Here is a 6000-nt window from a genome sequence, read left to right on the forward strand (position 1 = left end):
TGCCGGTCATTGAGTTTCTGGTCTCTTAGCAAACGTTCCCTATACTTCCTATCTTCATCATGCTGTCATATGTATGGCCCTCCCATTGTCTTCTTTCCCGTTGTCTTTTTTCTAAGTATAACTTGGTACTCTTCAATTAATTAATACCACTGGGTGTATACACCAGGGGGCACGTCGCCTCACCCACCCTACGATACTCTTCAAACAACTAATATTAAGAACAAAATCTTTCATCGTTATAATTCATAAAAAAAATAATTTTAAAAACGAGTTGCCAAATAATATAAGTAGTTGTATTTATTTAATATACTATCTATGTATACTGAAAACATAGCATGAGAAAGCAAGCTCAAATATGAAAAGACATAAATCTGGGTTTCTAATCTAAGATAATTCAAGATTTAAGCTGACTTCACATGCGAAATGTTGCTTAATTTTCAACTACGGTGGTCTTATTTTTCCTTGGTCAGTTTAAGAAAGTCAATTACATAACTATTTATGTCGTCAAAACTATATTTTTCCACCAGAGATCGTACCGTCGTGGTGACCCAAGAGAAACGATAAGCGCTTTACGATGTACTGAATGAAACAATTTAACATTTATACTTAATATACACTGTTAGGTGAATCATGTTGAAATCATAGTGTAATCAAGATTCCTAAATATTGGAAGGCAAATTGATGAAATGGAAACGTTCTATGATATGAATAGCAATATGATGGAATGTTTAACTGAACGAATCATAATTCCATACTGCTAGCCTTACAAGGTGATTCATATGCACGTAAAAAGGCTCTGTTTCAATAATTTTGCTTTCTTATAGAGGAGCATATTCGAAAGAACACCTTACCTACAACAGTTAGATTAATTCGGGTGTTTCTGGTGGGCTCTCGCTGAAAGTCCACACGACACTTGTAGAGGCCCGCGTCCGCCGATGTGAGACCCTGCAGCAGGAGGTGAGGTGACGAGCCCGCGTTGAAGAATGCTCTGGACCCAAGGAGATCCGCGTCCCACCAGTGCTTGGGCTGTCCTCGGAGAAGCTCCCGCACGTCGTAGCTGCATATGCCAAACATTCTTCACCTTACACAGGTGCTCAAAAGAAAGCTGCTATGCCCCTACTGTTATTCATCCTAATAATATAAATATTCTTTTCACATCTCGGTAGCAACTCATAATAAAATTCGCCTGCGGCACTAACGGACTGGAGCCATCCACAAGGCCCCTCAGGCACGACATAGGAGAAAACTCTACGGTAGAAAGAGGCATACTTTGTTTCCAAGAAACAAGAAAAAATCGACGGAAAAATACCTGATGCATTCCGTTCCTCAAGAAATGCATTTGACGATGATATTAAAGAATAAATAATCAGTTAAATTATCCCAGGAAATTACTTTAAAGTCAATGAGATACGGCATCAGTAAAGTGTGTGTGTGTGTGTTTGTGTGTGTGTGTGTGTGTGTAATTCACCACGGCCTGATCACGAGCTGGACTCGCTTTCGCCAGCAGGTATCCTCACGACGTGAGCAAGTGCTCATTATTGTCGATATCTGAGTACTGCCAGGACCTCACACACCACACACCCCATGTGTATGTGTGTGTGTGTGTGTGTGTGTGTGTGTGTGTGTGTGTGTGTGTGTGTGTGTGTGTGTGTGTGTGTGTGTGTGTGTGTGTGTGTGTGTGTGTGTAATTCACCACGGCCTGATCACGAGCTGGACTCGCTTTCGCCAGCAGGTACCCTCACGACGTGAGCAAGTGCTCATTATTGTCGATATCTGAGTACTGCCAGGACCTCACACACCACACACCCCATGTGTATGTGTGTGTGTGTGTGTGTGTGTGTGTGTGTGTGTGTGTGTGTGTGTGTGTGTGTGTGTGTGTGTGTGTGCGCGCGCGCGCGAGCATGTGTATGTCTGTATGTTTGTGTGCGTGTGTATCTATTTTATCATTATATTCTTTCTCTATTTTGGAATAACCTTTTCTTTACTGAACTCTTTTGTGTATTACGTACCGAAGAAGAAAAAAAACATGAAGCTTGACTAGATGTTTGTTGGAAAAACAAAAGAAAAAAAATACTAACCTGTAGATGGGAGTGGCTAGCTCCTCCTTGAACCACAGCACGAGGTAGACTGTGTCCCCAGAGTTGACTGTCATGTTGCAAGGGAGGCGAGCTGCTTCCCCGTACACGGCTTGCACCTCCTCCACCACGTCTGTCAAGGGGAAGAGAGACAACACGGGTGAGGGGCTTAGCTTGTGGCGCATGGAAGGAGGCATTTACACACCACACAAGGTAATACTCAGACATTCACTGTTATATTACCACTGTTGTCAACACAATGAGGCAACGGTGTGAGAGCCCCTCTGGCCTTGCATGGAAGGAGGCGTTTACATGACACATAAGAGACTACTGCAGCCTACACTTATGTCATCACTCATGTCATCATAGCAATCCAACATTGGCGAGGAGCCTTGCAAGTGGTTTACTTGCTATAAAATATGGACGTCTACACGGTTTTGGCATGTACTGTAAATACGTACAATAAAATAATATCACTAGACAGTTTACGAAGACACCTCCATACATTAACTGACCCTAATCCCCAATTCGTACACAAGCCACAGAGAAGTGTTTGTACTAAATAGTTTCATTACGAAATAATATTTATTCAGTCAATGAAGAAACACCGATATATCATTCCAAAAAACCTTTACGTATATATAAACAAACATAACTCATAAAATTTGTCATGAATGAAAAAAATGTTTTAATCGTATTCCAAAATTGTGTATATTAAGACGCTTCTAATCTGCAGTCTGAGGGAAAAAACAGAAGCCACAAGAAATGCAGCATTGTGTGTGTGTGTGTGTGTGTCAGAGAGAGAGAGAGAGAGAGAGAATGTGTATGCATAAAAAAATAACGTTTTTTTTTTTTTGTATTCAGGGGGAAGGGTGAATTTACAAAATAAAAAGGTGTGAAATATTTCAGAATGAAACATATACAATTTCAATTGTACTAGTAGAGTTGCTCGGATCATCTATATCCCGAGAGGAACTGAAGGTAAATCCGATTTATAACAGTTTATATCACATTGCAATCACAGAGCCTGCCTTTTTGTCAGGTTCACTTCCAACGTTTTTCATTTTTCCAATATCCCAGCATGCCGAACTTTCCCAAAGGCCTACAGTTTCTCATTTACTTGCACAAAAAATGGCAATACCAACGATTTTTAGCATCTTTGACATTATCTTCAATGGTATCTTTCAACGTACATGCTAATTGTATAGAATAATAATTTGCTTCTACTCAATAGTCTCTTGATCCAAAATATTACACTGGATAAAGAAACCATGCATGAATGTCGAAGCCGAGGTTGATTGCCAGGTATGTTGAAACAAAAACCACACACATTACGTCAGTCGGAACGAGATACGTGGCTTTGGGAAATATTGAATTCTAAGATTTACATGTTCTTGTGTACTCAGAGAAACGAAGGACAGACTTCTAAGAAAATATTTTAAGATACAGCGTGATGTATATGATATCAAGTTCTTGGCTCTCTTGAGCATGAAAAAAGCACTTCCTAGAAACTAAGTAGATGGTATACATCATCAGCGTACCTCTTTTGAACAAGCAACGATTCAGTGGAAAACCTGTCACAATGAAAAATATGGCGTGACAACGTTTATTTGTTTTGAAAGGAATATGAATCTAAATAGCTAAGTGAGTACGAAGTAGCCAAAAAAAAAAAAGGAAAAAGCTCGAGAAATAATAAAACAAATAGCAAGAATCTACAAAAAATATATCACATGCGCATATAAACAGCATACGCAAAGCTTTCTGATTAATACAATAATTTATTAGTGAATACACGTTATTATTAAACAATGAATAACATATTATCTAGATAAAAAGATATATGCACAAGTTAAAATGAGAACAATTAGTCCCCATTCTTTCATAAAAAAAAATACACGACTGCTTCGATATGGCAAATACTTTTTTACTTTTAGGAAACGTGTATGGTGTCGACCATTCCCGCCCGAGTCTCAGCCACCGCACTATAGCCTTCCTTCACCGTCTAATAAGCTTATAATTTTAATCCTGAACCGGCGCGCTATTTCAATCCTCTTTTCATTTTCTGCTCGGCTCTGGATTTTTCATTAATAATAATTAGAAGAAATGTACAGGTAAAGCTTAAGGACACGCTCTTATTTTAAGTTTTGATAATCAGCATCACGCTATCCAGTTTCCTGCGCTAATGCAAGGCGTGGGGTGAACGTAAACTTTAGCGTTGTCGGTCAGCCTGAAGATAATTAAGATATTAAGTCTGGAGGGAGCTAAGGGCTAAGCCAAGCGCAAAAGTCTCGTGGGCGGGCTGACATTCCCTCCAAAATTTAAACTTTAACAACTTTTGTCACTTATTCCTGGAGGAAAAGGTTTACTGATTACCGAAGTACTAATACTTTAGAAAAAAAGATGTGAAAGGAGGGAAATTTTTCAGTGATAAAAGTGCAAGAAAAAATAAACTTGGCAACTTAGTTCTACGATTATCAAACACGGCAAAAAGTTAAGTTATCACGAGGTAAACGCGAGTTAAACAGAGCAGACAAAAAGTTAACAGGAAACAGAACAGTCAAAGCAGGGTCGTTCACTCAAGGCAGGGTAGCCCACGCAAGGCAAGATAGTCCAGTCCTGAGAACCAGACAGAGAGCTCGTTGCTACCACATAGGAAAGTCGGGTCGCGAGTAATTGATTAAAGGAGGAGGAGGAGGAGGAGGACAACGACGAGGAAAAGGACGAGGACGAGATCGACGCCGAGGATAACGACGACTACAATGACGATGACGAAGAGGAAGACGGGAAGGAAGAAGAAAGAAGAATAAAAAAAAGAGGATGAGAAGAAGGTAGATGAGAAAAGAAGACTTGTTCGTCAATTGAGCCAATTTCTAAAGGCGTGATTCCCCTCGGTGGAATAGGGATCTCGGGTATCGACTCTGAGTTCTCGACCGTGATGAACATAGACGCGAAGTTCTTGTTCAGGATTTCGACCATGTGTCTGCTCTCTTGTGTTAGGGCGTCGCTTTCATCTTTTAGGGGACCGATGTTGCTTTTCGACATCTTTCTTGTTCTTATATAAGTGAAGAACTTTTTTTCAGATTAGACTCTGATTCGCGTGCTATTCGCTTCTCATAGTCGCGCTTATATTGGCGGATGAGGGTTTTGCAAGCTCTGAGGAGGAGGAGAAGGAAGAGGAGGAGGAGGAGAGGGAAGAGTAGGAAAATTAAGAAAATGAGAAAAAAGTAAGGAATATGTAAGAACAAAATGAAAAGGGTAGACAATGATACCGTAAAGGTGAGAAAGGGAGAAACAAACTGATAAAAAATGAGGTTGAACAGGAAGGCAAAAACGATGCAGAAAATAATAATGTGAAAGACGATGATATCAAAAGCGTCACTGACTATTTTAATAATGACGGCTATTACGAAGACGGAAAAAAAAAGACTGCAACTGAATGAGAGAGAGAGAGAAGAGAGAGAGAGAGAGAGAGAGAGAGAGAGAGAGAGAGAGAGAGAGAGAGAGAGAGAGAGAGAGAGAGAGAGAGAGAGAGAGAGAGAGAGAGATGAAGAAGACAGTTTTAATGAAATAATGATCCTTCCTTGACATAATATCATGCTATACGCTGAAAGGGGAGAAAGACCACCGAATTATGTAAAATATGGCACGATTCTCACGAGTGAACCACGGAGTATATACAAGGATAATAGACACTTGCGAGCATAAAGCGTAAATTGCAGCCTCAACAAGGACGATGAGGCCGTCTTCTTGACACGTGAATTACCATTATCCTTCCTCCTCCCGCGATAAACGAGCCTTTGTCACTCCCATCCCGCACACCATCAAAGTTTTATCATCTCTCTCTCTCTCTCTCTCTCTCTCTCTCTCTCTCTCTCTCTCTCTCTCTCACACACACACACACACACACACGTTTTAATTTTTACAT

General features: G+C 40.2%; 1 protein-coding gene across 4 annotated transcripts in view; it reads right to left on the minus strand.

Moving 5' to 3' along the window:
* Nucleotides 1–6000, minus strand: part of LOC127006935 (synaptogenesis protein syg-2-like) — an 82270-nt gene that overhangs the window by 17858 nt on the left and 58412 nt on the right. For all 4 annotated transcript variants that reach the window (XM_050877341.1, XM_050877323.1, XM_050877336.1 and 1 more), the window contains 2 exons: nt 2079–2208; nt 852–1057 (listed from right to left, as the gene is read on the minus strand). In XM_050877341.1, coding sequence (XP_050733298.1) covers nt 852–1057; nt 2079–2208 — 336 coding nt within the window. The remainder of the gene's footprint in view (nt 1–851; nt 1058–2078; nt 2209–6000) is intronic.

Source organism: Eriocheir sinensis, chromosome 3 (assembly GCF_024679095.1).
Source record: "Eriocheir sinensis breed Jianghai 21 chromosome 3, ASM2467909v1, whole genome shotgun sequence".
Lineage (NCBI taxonomy): Eukaryota > Metazoa > Arthropoda > Malacostraca > Decapoda > Varunidae > Eriocheir > Eriocheir sinensis.